This window comes from Plecotus auritus (assembly GCF_963455305.1).
Source record: "Plecotus auritus genome assembly, chromosome: 13".
Taxonomy (NCBI): Eukaryota; Metazoa; Chordata; class Mammalia; order Chiroptera; family Vespertilionidae; genus Plecotus; species Plecotus auritus.
In genome coordinates, this window is record NC_137779.1 from 8,164,817 (window position 1) to 8,185,064 (window position 20,248).

At 58.1% G+C, this 20,248-nt stretch overlaps 1 protein-coding gene across 1 annotated transcript in view; it reads left to right on the plus strand.

Moving 5' to 3' along the window:
- Window positions 1–10,187: 10,187 nt before the first annotated feature.
- TESC (tescalcin) overlaps window positions 10,188–20,248 on the plus strand; it is a 51,197-nt gene continuing 41,136 nt past the window's right edge. The window contains exon 1 of the mRNA XM_080649605.1: window positions 10,188–10,370. Coding sequence (XP_080505731.1) covers window positions 10,313–10,370 — 58 coding nt within the window. The 5' untranslated portion in view covers window positions 10,188–10,312. The remainder of the gene's footprint in view (window positions 10,371–20,248) is intronic.

The following is a 20,248-nucleotide window of genomic DNA, read 5'->3' on the forward strand; positions in this document are numbered from 1 at the left end:
TTATAAAAAGCCTGCTGAAGTCTAGAGACTTCTACCCGCGGAGGTGTGTTCTCTAGACTAAGAATAGCTTCCGAGGCCCGACAGGAGCCGCTTTCTGGTGACATCAGAGCGGCAGCCCCCTCACTCACAGCCGGGAGAGTGGCAATGTGGGGGGGACGTGGGTTTTCTCCGGCTTAGCAGCAATAGTCACTGTAGGCTCCGCGGCCCCCTGGAAGGCTGCACTGAGCCTGGGGCCTCCACGGAGGTGTAGGGCCGGGCCGGGGACCCCCAAGGTGAGCGGGCTTTATCTTGAGTCTGGAGTTTCTCATCTGTCACGTCTGCCCTTCCCTACCACCCCACTGTTTGCTGAGTGCTGGCCATCCGGCCTCTGCAGCAGGGCCCGGACAAAGGCAGAGGTCAGCAGGGGGAGGACGGGGCAGGCCCCTGGCCAGCCCAGAGACTACATTTTCCCCAGCAGTGGAAGACATGGGTGCCTCTGTCCTGGTCACCCCTGCCTCATCGTCACCTGGGGGGACTCTAACAAGTGTGAACCAGCCCCCACTCCTCCCACTGCACCCCTGCCCACTGGGGTTCTCAAACCCACCCGCTTTGGAACTCTGGGTCTCAGGAAGGAGAACTGCATGCACCTTTCTCAAAGCCCCAGCAGGGGACCCTCACTGGAGTGGGGGAAGTTCTGGGGGGAGAATAAAGACGGCGTGGAACCAAGGAGCTGGCCGCTTTCAGTCAAAAGGTGAGGGGGCCGGGGAGGGGGAGTAAAGGGACAGGAGCAGTTTGAGTGGGTCCATTTAAAACCCCGTTGTCAGGCACGTGTGTTCCTGGCATGTTACTGGGCGTTTGCGTTTTTGTGTTGTTCAGGTTTACTGCCCAGGCCTGTGTGCATAAAGCGGGGCACCGTGCTTTCCTGCCGCTGCGGGGAGCTGGAGGGTAACTGGCTGCCCGGGATTTTGACCTTGCACCCTTGGCTCCACGAAACTCAGCCCCCTCGGCCTCAGTTTCCCCTTCCTGCGGTGTGGGTTTACCTTCTGACATCTAGTAGGGGCCTGACAAGTCATCTTGGAAACATCACAACCGACTTGCAGTGCTGGCCACGCACTGTCTTCAAGGAAGGACCAAGGCCAGAGAAGAGATGCCGCTTGCCCGAGGTCACGGCGACATTCTCCGCAGACCCTAGTGTTCCCTTTGCCAGGATGGTCCCTGCCCTGAGTGGCCTCAAATGCTCTGTGAGTCCAAAGAGGTGGCGGGGAGGCGACTGGCGGCCGAGAAGGAGCGGCGGTGCCGCCTGTGAGCCGTCCCTCTGGCTCCGCAGCCCTCGGGGCGATGTGGCCCTCGCCTCGGGCACGGGTTAACGAGCCATGACTTTCAGCGCAGCTGCCAAGAGCCTGGGCTGGGCTCAAGGTCACACTGCGGGCACTCTCCGGCCCAGGCCCGTGATACCAGGCGGCAGAGGAGTCCCCTCGCCCTGAGGTGACCGGTGGTTCTCCACCCAGGAGGCACCGTCCACAAACACCGACACCTGGGCTTTCTCCCCCCACAAGCCTCGCAGGTGCGCGCTGAGGGCGCCCCGGAGGCTCATTACCATGCAGCTGCGAGGCAGAGGCTCTCCAACCTGCCAGGGCATTGGACTCCCTGCGGGGGGACACACTGAGGCCTGCCCCAGCCCACTAAAGTGGGGCCTGGGGTCTGAGCACTAGGAGTTCTAAAAGCTCCCCGGTGGCTCAGACGTCCTCAGCCCGGCGCTGCTTCTAACGCTGCATATGCATCTCCAGGGAAAACTCTGCTCCTGACTTTCTGAATCCAAAGCAATGAGTCTCCTGTCCCCACCTTCCTGACTAGCAAATAAAAGCTCAGCGTGAGAGGCACAGACAGGACAGGGGACTATGCCGTCTGTCGCCCAGCCCCAATCCGGGCACTCAGGATGCTCACTGCGGGATCTGAGCCCACAGAGCCCCCTGGGCATTTCAGGAGAGCCGCCGGGCGGCTCCCGGTGCCCTCACTCTGCCCGGTCACCTGGTGACTGAGGTCCCCTGGAGGGAGGCCTCCTTCCTGGCGCCCAGCTCCTGGGCCCTCCCCAGCATGTGCTCTCCTGTTCACTCTGACCTGCAAGCCCACAGGGGCCTGCGTGCTGATTCACTCCTCCCTGCTCCGCCTCCCTCTCCCCAGAAACCACAGGCCCTCTCTGCACCCTGTGACATCCGGTGGCTGGGCTCGAGGCCAGGTTTCATGGAGGCTGTGAGGCCCGGCCTCTTGGGGCCCGTCTTCGCTCCGGCAGGCCGAGGGACAGTCCTCCTCGTGACAAGCTGAGCACACCCTCCCCTGCAGACTGTCCCCAGGCACATCAGCTGCTGCAGGGACCTGCCCTCCACCCACCGAGACGTGGCCAGAACAGGCACCTGTCCCTCAGCGAGTCAGTGACCAGTGTCTTGGTCGCTGGGGACAGAGCCCCCTCCTCGGGCCAGCTCCGTGTAAGTACGCACTTCATGTAAAGTCTCATGGACCCATTTCACAGATGGAGACCAAGAATTCTAGGGGGAAAGTCATAGCCTAAAGCCAAAGACAGGGTCTGAACCCAGACCTCCAACTTCACCCCAGCCTCTACAGCAGAGGTTCTCAAATTGGAGACATAAAAAGCCCCTTAGCGATTCTCTCTCTGTAGGCCCCAGGAACCTGCATTTTTACACAAGAATGCAAAAGCCTTGCAGCGTCCCGCCCCCTCCCCCCTGCCCCCCCCCCCCCCGCCCCCGTTCCCACCTGCTTGGAGGCTGAGGACCCGTTCTAGCCTCAGCCCAGCCAGGCTCATCCTTGCTCCATGCCCTTGACCCTCTGACCTTCTTCCTGGTTGAAAATGAGGGTTGAGCTAGCCGGTTCTGAGGGGGTCTTCACTGTGCCTTGAGTCCCCTCCTTGGCTCCCACCTATGCAATGCGGGGAGGGGAGGAGGAGGGCTTCTCCCCAGCAGGCCCCCGACCGGGTCAGTGACCTCTGCCCCGGATTTTCACCTGCCGCTACGTGCAGTCGGCCCTGAAGCCCCCAAAGCACCCCCAACCGCCCTGGAGTCTCTGGCAGGGGCTCCCTGTGCCCACGGCCTCCTGCCTTTGCCTTCACACCTGCTTCTTCCTTCACAAAGGGCAGAGCTGGCATGCCCACCCTGCTCTCAGCCGCCCGGGAGAGCTCAGGCCGCTGAGTGGCCAGCTGGGAAGTGCACTGTCAGCAGGCCCAGGCCCTGGGCTCTGCGGAGTCAGCACTGCCAGCCAGGCCGGGGGGGGGGGGCGGGGGGGGCAGGGGTTCCCCACCTCCTCCTCTTACCTCCACGGCCCCCAGGCCTGCCCCTGCCCACGCCGCCGCAGTCTGCCCGAGCTGGCCCAAATGGTAGGTGCCTGCTGCTTCCTCTCCCAGGTAAGCCCCAAATTATTGACTGCGCCAGCTCTGAACCCCAACATATATTTATCATCCTGCCTCCCAGGCACTCGGCCGGGTCTCGCCGGTACCTCAGGCGTCCCAGGCGTGAAGGGAGAAGGGGAGGGGGCCATGGCTGTGCCTGCCCCATCCTCACCCTCTGGCTGCGGTGTGAGCTGAGCCAGGCCAGTGGCACTGCCCTGCTGACAGCTGGCCGGTTGCCCCTGAGGTCACCTGCTGCACCTGGGCGGGGGAGGTCCTGCAGGCCAGGCAGCCGAGGGACAGCCAGTAATCACAGAGAAAGTGCCAGAACCTGGCGTTCCTCAGGGTCCCTGCTTGTTTGTGGCCACAGAGGGGGCCTTTTGGGGAGGGGTCCCCAGGTGTGGGCTCCATCACCACAGGTGTCTGGGGATATGCGAAGCCAGCGACTCCATCCCAAGGGCCTCTAACCGCACAGTCCTGGACGCCAGCCCCCTCACCTTTCACCGAAGGATTTGGGGGACTTGCTAAAGGGGTGTCATGTGAGCACACCCAGCCCCCTCCTCTGTCAAAGACTTTTGGGGTGGTGCCATTTCTTCATGTGCGGTCCTCAGACGCCCTGCATCAGGAACAATTTGGATCCCTGTCACAAATGCACAGTCCTGGGCTCACCATTTACACGCAGAAGCACAAAACCATTTGAGGTCCCCTCGCCCCCCTCGCCCCCCTGGGGAAGCACAGAGCTCGGACTCGGCTGCTTCCCTGAGCCTCAGCTCCTTGTTCTTACAATGGGGTGTGCAGAACACACCCACCGTGCTCTGGAACTCCGCTGGGGCGGGCGGGGGGGGGCGTATAACACAGGCAGTGCTCTGTGCTCTGCACGCGGGGGCAACGCCCAGCACCACCGGCAGCCGGGCAGAGAGGTGGCACTCAGCTCAGCCGATGGAAGAAGTGGATTTTCCATTTGCTTTCTCTCTCTCTGCCAGCCGTGTAACCTTCGGGGAGACGGACGCCTACAGGAGGCATCGCTGGCTTGGGGCTCGGGGCTCTGTTGCCTCTTAACTGTGAGCTTGATCATGTGCTTTGAGCCCCTGTGAGCCTCAGTTTCCACATGGGGGAAATGGGAACCCTAAATTGCCCAGTCAGCTGTCATGAGGCTGTGATGGCTCAATGAGATGCCACGTGGCTGCACAGGCACCGTCCGCTCTGGGAGTTCCCTGTGCTCACCGCCCTCCCCTCAGCATGGCCTTCGCAGGGGTTCCAGCCTCCAGTGCCTTAGCAGCTTCTCACAACAGCCCGAGGGCAGAAACAGCTCCGCGGCGCTGGGGCTCCTGCCACCTCCTCTGCTGCTCTGGCGAGTCTGCTTCCCGGACAACAATGCAGAGTTTGAAGCCCATCCAGGGACACCCTTCTATCTGTCCCCTGCAAGTGCCCGTCATACGTCCCTATTTATAATTAAAGAAATAATAGGAAAACACGCTCAGGCCGCACTCCCCAGGGAGCCCCGGCCTCCTGTTTTTAGGCGGCCAGCCCTCCCTCCCGGGGATCTGTCTCTCCCTCTGCGGTTGGGCTGAGACAGAGATGTGGTGGCTGCGGTGGGAGGGGGGCAATTCTAAAATCCCATGGCAGAGACCACTCTCCTAAGACTGAAAGTGATTTCCTAAAAAGTGGGGGCTGGACAGGGTCGAGGGTGGGTTCTGTTTATTTGTCCCACCCGGTATCGTGGGAAGAGAGGGCTCACAGAGAGAGGAGAGAGTCTGGCTGGGAAGTCCTGGATCTTTTCCTCCAAGGAGGGACTGGACGGTGTGGAGGCTGTGCTCTGCCAGCCACTGACCCCTCCCTGAATCCTCTTTATAAGGATGGGATTGTGGACCCATTATACCGATGAGGATGCCAAGGTTCAGAGCGCAAAGTGACCAACCCAAGGACACCCAACCAGGGATGGCAGAGGCGATCCAACTCAGATCAGAATCTGTCTCCCGAAAACGCTGTCCCCTCAGGTGCCTTGGGGGAGAAAGCCTTCTTAAAAATATAACTTTAATTCAAAATGCAAACTGGGCATGCTTCTTCTCTGATTGCATTCACATTAAAACCAAGAGACCAGGACCTATGAGACCAGCATCAGAGCCTGAAGGAGCATAAGAGGAACTGTCCGTGTTGGAGTTGAGACAGGCATAGGGCACCTGTGGCGTTTCCCTCCCTGGGTGTATTTCAGAGACCATCACTGATCCTTCCTTGTTTGAAGTGGTTTGGGCGTGGGCCTCTCTAAGTCAGAGGCTAAGCAGGAGAGCACTTAGAGCCCCGTAAATTTCCTAGGTCAGTGCCTCCAGAATAGAGGTGTCTTGCTGCTCCCAGAAGGTAGCCATGCCCTGGAAACACCCCCAGCCCATGATTAGAGGGACCGGGGAGTGAGCCAGGTGGGTGCTAGGAGCTGCCACTTACCCAGCTTCACATCTGCACGCGGATTCTGAAACACCTTGGTTTTCCCATCCATAAAATGGGTGTGTGTTGGGTCCTTCTCCTCCAGGCTCCCACAGCAGCTGGTACCCACTGGTGTGCCCTTTAGTGATGATCTGTTCCTGTCTCTTTCCTTCCAGCCTCCGGGATCCCTGAGGTCAGGGACTGACTGGCTCACTGCAGTCTGAATTCCTGGCACTGAGTCGTGAGTGAGTGTGTGAATGAATGAGTGAATGAATTAATGAATGTGTGAATGAGGACAACAGTTACTGCTGTTGTCGCAGACGGCTTGTAAGAGCAAAGTGTTAAGCATTCAGGAACTTCACCAGCCCAAACTGTTAAACTACTGGTAGCTTGACACTGACCACAGTGAGTATATCTACACCAGGAAAGAGGTCAGTAAATGCTACAAGACGGGCTTCTCCCCCGTTTTCAGAGCCTGTTTCCTAGCACACCATGGGGCGCTTAGCCGGTCAGCACTGCTTCAGCACTTTACAGACAGGAATTCACATTTAACCGTGACACCCACCATTAGTAGTGCCTTTTTACAGATGGGGAAGCAGTGAAGTCGCTTGCGGGAGTGTGTTTCCCTGGCCTGCCCTGACAGGAAGGCGAGAGCCGAACGGAGACTGCTCTCGCCGCCTCTGGCTCAGCTGCCCATTGTGGCCCCACAGGTTCCCTCCATTCTCATCACGGCCGCGGTTTTTAATCACCTCCTCCGGACGAAGGGACGTGGTTAGTTGCCTGGTGACCAAGTATGTCCCAACCCTCAGAAGGTCATGCCGTATGCCGCAGGGTAAAGATCGCCACACGGGGTGCCCCCCATGCAGGGCTGCAGACGGCAGATCCAATCAACCCAGCCGGAGCCCATGGAAGCTCAGACCTCCTTCCTCTGGCGCCAGCAGAGCCCCGGGTGAGGTCGACTTAGAGCCGTGACAGCCTGGCCCGGCGCCAAGGGCTTGGTGTGCCGAGCCCGCTGTGTGTGCATCTTTGCCAGAGAAGGGGCAAAGCCCAGGGAGGGGTGGGTGTCTCCGCAGGGCCCCCCAAACTCATGGAGACGTCTGGCCACCCAGTGTTTGCCACAGTTGGGGACAATCATGGACTCGCCAAAGCTCAGCTTTAGGGATAACAGGTCTCCAGGGGCCTGTTTACCCCGTGGGGTGGTCGCCTCCAGGGTGTCAGTGCCCCCACTCCTCCGGGACTTCCTTAGAAGTGGCGCCTGGACCCAGCCCGCGCCTGAACACACACATCAGGCCCCCACGAATGTGCAGGGAGCAAATGAAGGTAGGCAGGAAGGAGCCCACAGCTGCGCCTTGGCGCCGGCACCTTCCCGCTGCCACAGGGAGTCCCCGATCACTTCCCGGAGCCCTGCCATCAGGAGTCAGTCCCGCTCGGTCCTCACACCCCAGTCTTCTCCTGGCTGAGTGGCTTGTGCCACAGCAGACCCAGGAGAGCGGGTGGGGACCCTGGGAGGCCTCTGGGAGGAAGTGATTGCCCTGAGATCTGAAGAGGAAGCCCCGGGCACAGGAAGAGGGAGGGGAAGGGAGCTCCGGGCAGAGGAACAACTGTAAGTGCTGTCTGGGAGCTGACAGCGGCCGGGGCCTTGAGGCCACGGTGATGGTAGAGATGGGTGTGGGGGCTCCCCGATCACCTGGAGGGCAGAGCGAAGCCGTCCTGCCCCAGCACCATCGCAGGGCCTCGTCCCCAGCCACAGGCACTGTCTTTAGCTCCGGAGCAGCCCTGCCAAGGGGAGGAGATGCAGTTTGAGGACGCCTTTTTCTATACCCCAGCAGAAAGCCCCATCAATGACCCCTTGAGTAATCCTATCTAATAAAGCCGGAGTATGCTAATTGACCATCACTCTGTCACAAAGATGGCTGCATCCACAGCTGAAGCCAAGTTCCCATAAGGAGCCTTAACGAGCAATCGGCAGGGACCCAAGGCTACGCCCTCCCCCACCCCCACCCCCACCCCTGTGGGGCTTGATGGGGGACCTCAGGCCGCGCCCCCCACCCCAGCACCGGGCCAGGGGACCTGAGACTGCGCCCTCCTGCCTGGCTGGGCTTGACAGGGGACCTCAGGCCATGCCCCCCGCCCAGCAGGGCTTGAAGGGGTCCTCAAGGTGCACCCCCCTGACAGTGGGGCTTGACAGGGGACCTGAGGCTGCGCCCCCCCTGCCTGGCAGAGCTTGACAGGGGATCTCAGGCCATGTCCCCCACCTGGTGGGGCTTGATGGGGGACCTCACGCACTCCCCCCACCCTGTTCTGGGCTGGGGGACCTTAGGCCACGCCACATCCTGGTGCCGGGCCAGGGGACCTGAGGCTATGGCCCCTGCCTGGCAGGGCTTGACAAGGGTGGGACTGGCCACGTCTGGATCTAGCCCAATGGGGAGAGGGGTGGCCAGGTCTGGGTCTCATGTGATTTTGAGGTGCATGTGGGTGAGCGGAGACTTAACTCTGGGTCCCGTGGTGTGCCCCAGACTCTTACAGGAGGAAGGTTTTCATATACATTTTACTAATTTTCTTTCATCCCTGACACTTCTATTATAGAGAAAGGGCAAATAGCAATATTAAATTATTTCCTCTAATTAATCCCCTTTTAATGGGCACGAATTTCATGCGCCGGGCCACTAGTTTAAAATAACAACATTTCGGAACTGATGTTTTAAGTTAGAATAAAATAGTTCCCAGCAGTTGTGGGTCATTCCCAAGGGCCTGGGATCCCCCTTTCTAACCCAAAGCCAGTCCAGGCTTCTAGATCCCTTCTGACCCAAATGCAGTCTCCAGGCCAGCTTCCTAGGCCACTGAGACCAGCTGGCATCTGACAGCCAACATTTCCCAGCCAGGCTAGGTCTCAGCACCACCTGTGGGTGAAATGCACGTTCCAGCCCTGGCTGGTTTGGCTCAGTGATAGAGCATCGGCCTGTGGACCAAAGGGTCCCAGGTTCGATTCTGGTAAAGGGCACACGCCCAGGTTGTGGGCTCCATCCGCAGTGGGGGGGAGGGGGGGGCGTGCAGGAGGCAGGCAGTCAATAATTCTCTCTCATCATTGATGTTTCTATCTCTCTCTCCCCGCCTCTCCCTTCTTCTCTGAAATCAATAAAAATATTTTAAAAAATAAAAATTAAAAAATGAAAATGCACATTCTAGGAGCTGCCCCTCTCTGGGTGCCAACAGAGTAATGGGCAGCTGCTCTGGCAGGGTTCAGGAGCCCCCTGGTGGCTCTGAAAGGCACCCTGCCCCTGGAAAGGGCTGTGACCCTTGGCTTGGGCCTGTGGCCTGCAGCGAGGGCACCCCCTCCTCAGCGCCACCCAAATCCTTGTGAGCACTGGAGGACCCTGGCCCCCACCCCAGCACTATCGCACAGCCTGGCACCCAGGACAGCGTGCATGCCCATCATTGATGGCCCTGTCAGTCGCCCAGCACCCCAGAGCCCTGAGCTTGAGAATCTGGAAGTCTGGACTTTGATTGGCAGCTCTCCTGTGTGACCTCTCCGAGAACCAGTGTCTCACTTACAAAGTGGACATGACTCCACTAGTGGAGACCGCCTAGAGCTGTGTCTCCTGCCGGCCCTCTGACGGGCCTCTCATTACCTATATGATCCCCGTTTTCTGGAGAAGGAACCCTGGTGAGACAGGTGGCAGGACTAGCCCCCATGGACCACACTGGCTACCGAACCCCACCCCTTTAAGCATCTTAACGCAGAACTCCGGCTGACTTGGAACCACAGCATCGCATCTCTGGCAGTTTGTCTGAAATGCAGCCCGTATGAGTCAGAATGGGGGCGGGGGGGGGCAGCGCTCCCCGCTCCTAAAGTTTAGGACACCCCCAAGGCCAAGCTCCTGGGATGGGCGGGCTAGTCCGCGGGTGTGTCCACTTCATTAGGTGCTGGGAGCGGGGAGGGCTTTCCTGGAACAAGCCAAGCACAGCACCTGGTGCCTGGTGCATCCAAGGTGGTTGCTGTTGTACCTGTAGCTGCTCGCCACGGAGCGGAGCGAATGAACGCTGCCGGCCTACTTCGCTGCTCCAGGCGAGTTTCCGCTCCCGAGATCGGGAGGATGTGTGGCGGCACCGGTGGGAGTGAGCACGGAAGCCTCCCGGGGGTCTGACCCGCCTCTGCTCACACCTGCGTCTTTCCAGAGCCTGCAGCCGTGAGGAAGGGGCGAGGCTCGACCTGCAAGGCAGCTGCTGCGGGACGGAAGGACCTTGGAGGTGGGCTCCTCGGTCCCTCCCCGCCCTTCCCAGCCCCGGGGCGGGGCGCTCCCCACACCCCGCAGTGCGTGAAGCCGGCGTGCGCTAGGACCGCGGCGCGCCGCCCTCCGCCGCTATAAGAGGCCGCGCTCGCGCCCCACGCGGAACCCGCGGCTCAGACCGGTCCCGGCGTCCCGACTCGCGTTGAACCCGAGGCCGGACCGGCCGCTGCGCAAGCGACGCCGCCCAGGGCCTGTGAGGGACGCGCGCCCCGGAGCCCCCGCCGTGGGCACCATGGGCGCTGCCCAGTCCACGTCCGAGGAGATACGGGAGCTCGTGGGCAAGACTGGCTGTGAGTATCGCGCGGGGCATGGGCTCGGGGACACGGGCGGGGGCCGCCGGCGGGTTCGCGCGGGGAATCCCAGCCCATCGCCGCCGGCCGGGCTTCGCGCCGCTTGCTGTGTGACCTTGGGCTGGTGGCTGGCCCTCTCTGCGCTCAGCCTCTGCTACCTTCCAAGGGGTTCCTGCCGGCCACTTTGCCGGCTGCGGCGCGGAGCCCAGGGGGGATGCTGAAAAGTGCCGCGGCCACTCATCCTGGCCGCTCTGCAAGTTAGCTGGTACCCCGGGCCTGGGGACTGCGGACCCGGGAGGGCCGGGCCGGGTTCCCCGCGCAGGGCAGGCGCCGGGCGGGGGAGAGCGCCTGGCTACGCCCAGCTGGGGCGCAGGCACCTGAAAGTCCTCTGGCTTCGCGTTGCGCAGGGGGCGGAAAGTTTTGAAATCGGCCGCAGCTGGGTGGGATCCGGGCTCTGGCCTCGTTCTCCCCTCTGTAAAATGGGTTCAGGGGGGCGCACCTCCCCGGGCAGCTGGCAAGTGTAAGCGAGGCAGCGTCCACAGAGCACTTTGCGGGAGGCCGGCGACCTTCCTCGAGTCGCGGGGACTCCCGGGACCCGCAGAGGCGGGGCGGGGCGCACAGGGAGGCCGGCGCGGCTGAGGTGACCGCAGGGACCTGACGGGCGGAAGCGCCTGTCTGCCCAAGCCCAGCCGGGCTGCACCCTGGACCGTGGGCTCGCGGGCCGGGCTCAGCCGCCGGCTGTGAAGAGGTGTGTGGACCGGAGACCAGGGCGGCCGGGGGAGCGGCAAGTTGGCGTTGGAGATGGACACACAGGGTGGGAACTCTGCCTGCACCACTTCCTGCCCGGCCGTGTGACCTTGGACCAGTCATTTTACCTTCTCTTTGGAGCAGGGTTTCTGCCAGTCCCTGGTAGATGCTCAAGGGGTGGGAGCTGCAGATGTTATTTCTAAGGAGCTGCTCCTGGCACCTGCTTTGAGTTCGGTGCGGACAGCCCGTGTCTGTAGTCAGTCATGGGAGGAAACCAGCCATTTGTGCGTGGGCTGAAAGACGACTCCTGACCCTCAATCTGAACACCTCTTTCAGGATAATTGAATGGAAATTACAGAAACCCCTTAACAACTGGAGTGAGTGTGTGTGTGTATACACACATGTCCACATACACATACATATGTATATATCTTCAGTGCGCAAATACAGAACTATCTATAGGGAAAAAAGGTGTGGTGTGGTGATATATATATTCGTGCACGGGGGTGGGGTCCCTCACCTGGCCTGCGCCCTCTCACAGTCCGGGAGCCCTCAGGGGATGTCCCACTGCCGAGGCGGGAGAGGCTCCGGCCACCACCACTGCACTCGCCAGTGAGCCTGGCTTCTGGCTGATCGGCGCTCCCCCTGTGGGAGTGCACTGACCACCAGGGGGCAGTTCCTGCACTGAGCGTCTGCCCCTGGTGGTCAGTGCACGTCATAGCGACCAGTAGTTCTGCCCTTCGGTTGATTTGCATATTAGCCTTTGATTATATAGGATGTATAATATGGAACCCCTTTGTAAAAAAGGGGGAATATGAGTATATATTTGTAAATGCTTTATTTGCATCAAGGTCTTTGGAAGGACCCATAGGCAGTAAGAATAATGAATATATATGGGGGATTGGGTGGAAAGGATAGGGGGGTGAGCTTTTCACTGTAAACTTAGTTGTATTTTCATTGTGAACCACGTGTGAATATTTCACTTCTCCAAAATGTTTTATAAAGTCCAGTTCAGCCCCAGGCTAACAAGAGAGAGGAGGTAGGATTCCCCTTGGCCTTCTTGGCTCTGCTCTGGATTTTATTTTTCAAGTGCCCTCTCGTTGCCTCTCACTGTCTTGTATCTGGACTGGTGGGAGTGGGGGTTCTTTGTAGCTAACAGCTTTCCCAGAAGGGGGCTGGTCACCAGTGGCCCCACCCCTCCCCCCACCAAGGCAGCCCCCACGGCAGGCAGGCAATCTGGGGGAATTCGGCTGGTTGTGGGTTTGATAGGTGATGGAGCTGCAGAGCATGCTGGGAATCTTGTCCAATTCCTGGGGCTGCTCTTGGTGGGGGGAGGGGTGACATGCAGAGTGTTCCTGCTCCACGGCTCCCCTGGGCGTGGCTGACGCAGCGTCCCCTCTTGCTGGCCAGAACTCGATTCCACCTCCCGAGGGAGGAAGGCAGATGGTGGGTCAGGGAAGGGGTTCTGAGGTCTGAGGGGAGGAGGAGTGCCTTCCGTTCTCTGAACTGGACGTAAATAGGAGCTCCCCCCAGTCCTCTGCAGGGGCCCCCGCAGCCTGAGCACTTTCACTGGTCAGCAGGTATTTATGGACCAGGGGCTGGGGAGTTAGAAGTAACCCAGAGAGGCTGCCGTTCCTGAGGGGAGACACACAGGACAGTCCAATCAACTCCCAAGTATCAAGCTCTGTGAACAAGACACTGTGGGAGCACGAGGGTCAGAGGAGGGGCAGGGACGCAGGTCTTTAGGGTGGACGGGAGGCCTCTCTGAGGAGGGAGGCGGTCAGGGAACAGAAACCCAGAGGAGGAGGAGCCAGTCACACGGTCAGCGGAAGGTGCGGTTTGGACAGAAGGAACAGCAGCTGCAGGTCCTGCTGGGGACAGTGAGTGAGACCTGTGAGATGCGGACCCGCACAGGCAGGGCTCAGCCTGTGGCAAGAGCCTCACTCACTTTAGGGTCTTGGCGGGGACGTGGCTTGGTGTTCAGTATGACTGGCCCGGCTTTCCGCACAGCCGCATGTCTGGTCACTGAGCCACAGCTCAGGGTTAAATCTTGGCCTCACTTCTTCCCAGGCCAGGACCTTTAGCAAGCCTTTCCCCTCTCTGAGCATCAGCACCCCCCTCCCTGGATCCTGGGTTGCTGGGCTCTCCCAGCCTCTCTCTGAGGATCAGGGTGGCCCTTCCCGCAGACCCCCATCTGGAAGCCACGAGGAGGGCGAGCAGAGGCTGTGCTGGCAGACATGGTTCCTTGCGCACCAGGCTCTGGGCCGAGCTCCCTGCGTGCGCTCGGGTGGACTCTTCCTCCTCCTCCTCCTCCTCCTCCAGGGAAGGCAGATTTGCATTCAGGGACACTGAGGCTCAGAGGGTAAAACTTGCCTGTAAGTGGAGGAGGGGTGGGTCACAGGACCCCCAAGTGCACCGTCCGGCACCACTGCTTCCCTGGGTGTAGCGGCCTCAGGGGGAAGCCTGCCCGTGTGTCCTTCTCACCCCCGGGCCTTTGCACGGCCGTGCCCTCTGCCTGGAGCACGCTTTCACTTTACTGTGCACGATGCAGGGCTCGCCTCTGGGAGCCGCTGTGGCCACCGCCGGGGTTAAGGCTGCAAACGTATCCTCTTCCTCTGCCTCTTCACAAGCTCGTGCTCTGCAGCAGGGGCGGGGACCTATTTCCCCCCACGGGCCGTGTGGGTATTTATAACATCATTCGCGGCCAGACAACATTGTCTGCTTAAACATTAGCCTGCTCTGTTGGGTCAAACATTTAACTCAGCAGGGCCAGGCCAAATGCTTTGAGGGCCTTACACGGCCCGCGGGCCGGACGTTCCCCACCCCTGCTCTCCGCCATTCAGGGCTCAGCTTAGCTGTTGTTCCCGTCCAGAAAGCCACCCCTGGCTACTTTCTCCCCGTCCAACTTGTGTGGGTGAAAGGCCGTCCTCAGGACGCCGCAGCCCTGCGTCCCCTCCCACAGCAGCCACGTGACAGCCTGCTGTCATTGCTGGTGCTGTCACCTGTCATCCCTGGAAACCTGGAGTGCCCTTAGATGGGAATGAAGGTGCCCCCCCCCCTTTGTACACGATGTATGGTCCTCACTGACAACACGAGGTTCACATTAAAGGGGTGATGACTGAGGTCTTGATAACACAAGGAGTATTGCCCAGGAGCATGTGTCCAATAGAAAACCTAGTCCTCCCCCCACCCACCAGCTTCTCTGGTTCCCTCCTTGCGCCATGCATCCCATTGGCTTCAGCACTGAAGCAGCTTCACCAAAAATAGGCCCAAGCACTCGCTCGCCCACGCAGGGCACCGCCGGGGCTGCACGCCCACCTCCTCTGCCTGGTGGAGCCTCCTTGATTGATTGAAAGCATAAACAAGCATTCCCAGCCATCACTTCTGAGCCAAGAAAGCTGATTAGCTAGCTCAGTGGTTCTCCACCTTCCTAATGCCGCGACCCTTTGATACAGTTCCTCATGTTGTGGTGACCCCCAACCATAAAATTATTTTCGTTGCTACTTCATAACTGTAATTTTGCTACTGTTATGAATCGTAATGTAAATATCTGTGTTTTCCGATGGTCTTAGGCTTTACAGCAGCGTTTGAGAACCACTAGCAGGGTCTCCTAAGATGATTGGAAAACACAGATATTTACATTACGATTCATAACAGTAGCAAAATTACAGTTATGAAGTAGCAACGAAAATAATTTTATGGTTGGGGGTCACCACAACATGAGGAACTGTATTAAAGGGTCGCGGCATTAGGAAGGTGGAGAACCACTGAGCTAGATGGTCAAAACTATTAAAAACTCCAGCGAAGGCGTCCTGGTTGCGTCGGGTCCTGTGCTGCCCTTCTGATCAAGCTGGGCGTGGGTCCCGAGGTGTGAAATGGTCCCTGGACAGGAAGAACGAGTCCTGCCCCTTCACCACCTCGAGCTGGCCTGGAGGTAGCCCCACTTCCTGACCCCCCCAGGCGGTGCCTGCTCCGGGCCTTGGAAAGGAAATAATAAGAGAAGGCTTCTGGGAAATGTGAAGGGTCTATTTTTTCCTTCAGGCTCCCAAACAGCTCCACAGGCACGTCTGTGTAGATGCCAAGAAGTTGCCAGAAGGAGGAAGAAAAAACAATCTCCCAGATCTTGAGTGCAGACCTCTGATGGTAACAGCTAATGTTTTCCCACTGCCGTCATCTGCCAGTCGCTGGCCCGAGCCGCGGCGCTCCTCCACATTCACCCATGGACCCTCCCAGCAGCACTGCACTTCCCACGTTAGAGATGAGGACCGCGAGGCTCAGGAGATGATGTGACTTGCCCAAGGCCATGGACTACTGAGTAGAGTCAGGGTTCAGGTCTTGGTCTAAGCCCCAGACCTCAACATTTGGGGGGGCAGGGGAAACCAGAGGTGTGGCGGCCTGGCCGACCGGTGGGGTGCAGTTTCCACTGGGTTCTCACCTCCAGGCAATACTTCCAGGTCAGAAAGCCTCCAGGCGGCCCTGGACCATGACCTCGCCCCGTCACCACCTGCCATGTTCCCACTGTGCTCCAGGCGCGGGATCCCCTGGGGACCAGATGGCTCCCCTCCCTCCAGATGCTCAGGGGCTGGAGGGGGAGGACAGGCTGACCGGTGCCACTGTGCTCCTCCTCTTGTCGCTAAGACCAGCAGAACCTGCCCAGCTCCTTTCCAGTTCCTCTGGAGAGGACAGCGGCTTTTAACTTGGGGTCCCCGGGGAGTCTCTGCACCCCATGAACTAGGGTGCAGGATTATGTTGTGTGACTCAAGGGGAGGAGGGACGTGGACCCCGAGCACTCAAGCTCATGGAAGTGCGGGGATTGCGCATAAATCATACCTCAGTAGGGAAACTGTGAAAGCACTTAGTGAATTAGAAAAAGCATGGCTTCCTGGCAGGGAGGGCCGGTCCCCACAGGCTGAGCGCTCAGGGCAGGTCCCCGGAGGCAAAGGCCTGGCATCCTGGGCACAGCGGTCAAGACCGTGGGAGGAGCCCACGTGGCCCAGCCCTTCGGAACCCTCTCCATGTTGGTAAGTGGGGGAGGGGTCCAGACCTCCCCTCCCCCCGCCCTGGGCGCTCACTGTGGAAACGGGCAGGCCTGGAAGTTTTCCAAAGGGCTGGGTAGCAAGTGAATTTGCCTTCTGGGAAAGCACCTGCTCTGGCCCATGCTAATATTTGTACTCTGTTCAGCTGGGGCCAGGCCCCTCCCAGCAGTAGCTGTGGAGCCCGGCCTGGAGCTGGTGTTCTCGGGTTGGCCCCGGGCTGTCTTGCTGAATTGCCTGGGCAGGGCCATCGCCCTCCCTGAGCCACCGTGTCCACCCGTGGAAAATGGGGCGGTTGACCAGCCAGCCGTGATGTGAATGAGGCAACAGTGGCTCTTTCTTGGGCACCTCATGTCAATCATCTCCTGACCCTCCTAAGAGCCCAAGGAGGCAAGACCACAACTGTTGCCAGTTTACAAAGGAGGAAGGACACTGAGGCTCGGGGACTGCTCAAGGTCATTTAGATGCTGAATGCGGGACCCAAATTCAAAACCAGGCCTTTCAGTCAGTTCAAGGAGAAACAGCCTCTTCCACGTGACCCAACCCCCCCCCCCGCCCCCGATAGAGACTGAGGCCTGGGTCTGCAGGTCTGTCCATCTGGGGGAAGCCTCGCTGCTGCCCCAGGACCTTGTTAACAGGGTCCCCCATGCTCGCTTACTGAGTTGGCAAGGGGAGAATGGGACCTCGAGGCAGAAAGGTTCTGGGTGATGTGGAAAGTTCTAGAATTGTGGGCTATCCCTGGGGAGGGCAGGCTCAGCGGTGAGCAGTGTGAGCGGAGTGCGGAGCCCTGGGAGAAAGAGGCTCAGTCTGCCACCTCGTCCGTTTCTGGTGCCTCACTGTGTGGCTCACGTGTTTCAGGAGGCTCGTGTTTTCTCCGCGTGGAATCCACATCAAGACTCTTGAGCTCCACGGATTCGTAGCGGTTAGATCCCTTGTGCCTCTTTCGTGCCGCTCCCACCCCCACGCTGGCAGGATACTTATCTGTGAGTTAATGGTCCCCAGAATGCAGCATGAATTTAATCAACACTCGGATGCACCATTCGCCCAGTCACACAGACAGAATACCTCGGGCGTTGATAAGACCCGTTTACTTCTGCAAGGCACTTTGGTGTCTAGTATCTCAAGCTGAGGGAACGAGGCGTTTTGGGCTCAGAAGTGCCCCGTGCTCTGGGAAGATACGGCAGGGCCTCCTCCTGCCCATGCTGGTGGCACTGAGCAAGGTGACAGGGAGGAGGCCGGCACCCAGGTCCTGCCAGCCCTCCTGTCTCCTGCTCTAATTGTATTATTAATTCATAAAGCCAGAAGGTTGAGTGGGTGGTTTCCGCTGGTGGCGGTCACCTTAAGCACGAGGACAAAAAGACCCTTTGTTGTCCCAGCAGCGTGACCTTTGGGGACTGGCAGGCTGTCAGCAGTGGGTCTTCCGTTCTGGGCACAGCTCCCTGGGAGATGAGCGGGAGCAGTCAGGTCTGAAGGCTGCAGCACCTCCTGGAACGTGGGCGGGGGCCAGGCAGGAGGCATCGGCACTGTGGACGAGTCTTAGCCGCGGAAAGAGAAGGTGGCTCCCGTGAATGACTCCCCTGTGCACGGAGCTTGGAAGGGTGTTCGCTCCTTCCTCCTGGCACCCAGGCCAGGGTCCCAGTGATCAAAGAGCCCCTTGCAAGTTCCCAGCACAGGCCTCACCCAGCTGGTGATGCTAAGGAGCTCTTTTGTCTTGTCATCACCTGCTTCCTGAGAGCTCAGCCAGAGGCCCACTTGGGTCACACATGGGCCTCCCACCACCTTGACCTTGACCAGCAGACAGATGTGGGTTTGATTCACGGTGCCTGGTTCACTGTCTAGGCAAGTAACTTTGCCTCCAAATCTCAGTTTCCTCATCTGTAAAATGGGAATGTGTCACAGGGTTGTTGTCAGAATTAAATGAGAATAAGTAAAGCTCTGGACACATTGTAAGTGTTCGGTAGTGGTTGGTAGCTACTAATCATTTTGCTTATAAGCCTTTCAGAAGCTTTTTAAGGGCATTGTTAACTTTCTTCAGTAATTCTATTCTTGACATGTCTGCCATCTGTGACATCCCTGAAATTAGTCATTATCTTGCCCTTGTGCTGATGATCAGGGGCCTTAACATGCTTTAAGTTGTAACACCATGTAACATATTTTCTTTATTTATAAAACCTACTAGAGGCCCGGTGCATGAAAATTCATGCACTGGAGCGGGGGGTCCCTCAGCCCAGCCTGCCCCCTCTCGCAGTCCAGGAGCCCTCAGGGGCGGGAGGCGACCTGGCGATCAGGGGAAGGTGACGCCCCATCACACCTCTGCTGCTGCCCCTGCAAGCCTCGGCCAGCCCTGGTTACCTGAGCCTCAGCCGGCCCTTGTTACCTGAGCCTCGGGCAGCCCTGGGCAGCTGGGCAGCCGACATCTGAGGCTTGCCTGCACCTCAGGTGTTGGCTGAGCAGCCACCTTCCAAGGCTTTACCCCTCAGGCCGGCCCTGGGCAGCTGGGCAGCTGGGCAGCTGCCATCAGAGGCTTGCCTGTGTCTCGGGCTGGCCCTGGGCAGCTAGGGGGCTGAGGGGACTGGGGGACTCCAGAGGCAGGCGCGTGGCAAGGCGGGCCTGGCCTTGCCATGCGCCTGCCACCCCGGCGGGCCTGAGGGGACTGGGTGCCACCATCTTGTGGTTGTGGGCGCTGCCATCTTTGAGGGTGTGGCAGTCAATTAGCATATTCCCTCCTTATTGGCTGTGGGTACTGCCATCTTTGAGGGCGTGGCAGCAATTAGCATATTCCCTCCTTATTGGCTGTGGGTGCTGCCATCTTTGAGGGCAGGGCAGTCAACTAGCATATTCCCTCTTTATTAGATAGGATTGGTTTTATTGTTTTGTGCAGACCCTATTAATTATTGCAACGGTTGTGTATAGGTTTCGTTTTCTTCTTATGTAACATACCTTTTATAGATTTTTATTTTTCCATGAGTCTGTGTGTTGTCAGTTTTGTCTGAAAATGTGGTTATTTGTCAGCATACACAAATGATCATTTACCTGGGTATAAAATTTGAGGTTGTTGCATATTTTCTTTCAGCACTTTATGGTCTCTTGTTAAGAAGTCAGCTCTGTTGTCTAATATTTCTTCATAGAAATCTGCTTTTTTTTTTACTTGTTTTAATTGTTTTTGTTTTTTTAATTATACTGTGTCTCGGGTGTGGATTTATTTTATTTATCCTGTCTGAGAATGGTTTATGCTGTTTTATTCTAAAGGCAACTCATGTCTTCCATCACAAAAACATTATCTCTCTCCTTTCTCTTTATCATCTTCCTCAATAATTCTTATAAGAAATATGTAGGACCAGAAATATGTCATTCTGCCCTGAATACTTCTTTACCTTATTTTCATATTTTCTTTTATTGCTCTATGCTATCTGGCTCAGTTAATTAGATCTGTCTTGCAGTTCACTAATTCTCTCTTTAGCTATTACAACTTTGCTGCTTTAGCCTAACTATTAAGTTTTTTAATTCCAATGACTTTTTTAAAACATTGTAAAAGTTCTGTATGGTTTTCAAATTCACTACTTTGATCATGGGATACTGCTTTTTATTTTTGTAATAACTTAAAGCTTACTACATAGTCTCTTCTGTTTCACCTACTTGAGGTGCTAGTCCTTTTTGTTAATTGTGTCTGCTGATTCTCCCATGTGGTGTTTTATTTGCTGTGTGGTTTGATTTTTGATTATGAGCTCATCTTAGATTGTGTTGTCTCCCTCTGGCTTCCACATCCTTTCAGAACTATCTTCAGCTCCACATTTATGCTGAAGCCAAACCAGTGCAGGTGAGCTTACTGAGAGTACCATCCACGAGACTCCCGGCTACCCTGGGTCACAGAAGCGCCTCACACAGCGCTATGTGTTTATGTGCTCGGTACCTGGGGCTTCCACTGGCTTGGAAACACTGTTTACGTGACTTCTCCATTTGCCTTTCCTGCACCACAGAGGTATGGGTTCTTCACCCGTGCAAGGCACAGGCTGGTTTGATTCATCACAGAGGCCTCGCTCTCTCCTCTGCGCCCTGCCACCTCCTCCGCAGGTCCATCTTGCTTGCTGACTCCCTGGG